The following is a 1,384-nucleotide window of genomic DNA, read 5'->3' as shown; positions in this document are numbered from 1 at the left end:
TTTTCTCATGGACAGTGAATATAACAGGTGAAGTGAGTTCATCACCTGCGTAGGAACTGACATGAGATGGAGCCCTCTGTCTGGAAGCACCTTCCACTACCCACACTGAAATGAGTACTTCAGATGCTCTTGCTTACACACTATTTAATGAGCTGTAAGTTCCTGAAGGCAGAAACCAGCTCAAAGATGGCACATGGTATTGATTATCAACCATGCTGAGCTAAAATGATGACATTTTCTACAGTTAAGAAGAAAGCAAATATTTGATTTCCCCTGTTGTAACCACCAGGTGGCTGGGCTGATGACAATATTACATGAGCGAAAGCACTGGCTTCTGGTTAAAGTGGAAACCATGAACTTTTCTGTCATGGGGAAGATAAGAAGGCAGGCTTTTGACCTAGGCAAAGCAGGTTTGTAAACAGAGAGGAATGAGGGAAGTCATTGACTAAAGTTACCTTCATCAGCAGATGCTGTCAGGTGGGAAGGCTTGAAAAAAGCACTGTCAGCCTCAGGATGTGGAGAAGTGGCAGAACTCTTAGAGCCTGTAGGCAGAGACATCTGATGACAGCATCCTGAGAGCAGCACCTGTTTTTCTGTTGAGGTCAAAGAGAAGTCACAAGTCTTTTTACTTGAGCCATGGGCAGAGGCGCTGCCAATGGAGTCCACGGTATCCTCAGACAATGATGTCTCTGCCAGGGAGTTGCCAAGTGATGACAGTGAAAAGCCCAAGGGAGAGGTGGCATCTGCCACCAGGTGGTTCCTGTTGTCCCCCACTGTTGGCACCTGCAGGGGCAACTCCTGCAGCTGTTGCTGCACGCACTGGGTGTTAATCCAGGCAGCTTTGTGCCTTGTGAGCCTGATGTCTAATTGGCAAGCGGGGTGGTCAGTGTCCAGGAAGCTGGAAGAAACCTCAATATTGCCAGAGTCATCACTGATCCCTTTCCAGGGGTTCACAGGGGAATCCTGCCGGCCCGTAGACTGTGACACCATCTTTCCAGGCTTGGGGCTGGTGTGAATCCACTCAAAACAGTTCTCTGATGGTTGTTGTACTACTTGATTAGGGCCTTGAACTCAACACATGGTCAGCTAGGGAGCTGAAGAGCTTTTCTGCTGTGAGCAAGAATCATTCATAATAAATAAGGGTTCAATAGTTGTGACTCCAAATTATTTTGAGGAGAAAAAAAACAAACAAAATTTAAAAGTTTAAACTTTATTCAACACAGTAAATTCCGCTCAGATTTACAAGTCAAAAAAATAAATAAAACTATTTATAAGCAGCCATAAAACTAGCAGCATAAAACTAGGGGCCATAAAACTAGGGCCAGCCCGGTGGCGCACTGCTGCAGTGCGCCACTTGGGAGCGTGGCGGCGCTCCCGCCGAGGG

The 1,384-nt window shown here is 46.7% G+C and overlaps 1 protein-coding gene across 1 annotated transcript in view; it reads right to left on the bottom strand.

The window, feature by feature from the left end:
* Positions 1-1,058, bottom strand: part of LOC103607795 (uncharacterized protein KIAA0226-like) — a 6,380-nt gene extending 5,322 nt beyond the window's left edge. The window contains exon 1 of the mRNA XM_008592262.1: positions 456-1,058. Coding sequence (XP_008590484.1) covers positions 456-990 — 535 coding nt within the window. The 5' untranslated portion in view covers positions 991-1,058. The remainder of the gene's footprint in view (positions 1-455) is intronic.
* Between the last annotated feature and the right edge of the window lie 326 nt (positions 1,059-1,384).

This window comes from Galeopterus variegatus, unplaced genomic scaffold (assembly GCF_000696425.1).
Source record: "Galeopterus variegatus unplaced genomic scaffold, G_variegatus-3.0.2 Scaffold7718, whole genome shotgun sequence".
Classification (NCBI taxonomy): domain Eukaryota; kingdom Metazoa; phylum Chordata; class Mammalia; order Dermoptera; family Cynocephalidae; genus Galeopterus; species Galeopterus variegatus.
The sequence above is the reverse complement of the archived record's forward strand: the minus strand, read 5'-3'. Positions and strand labels throughout refer to the sequence as shown.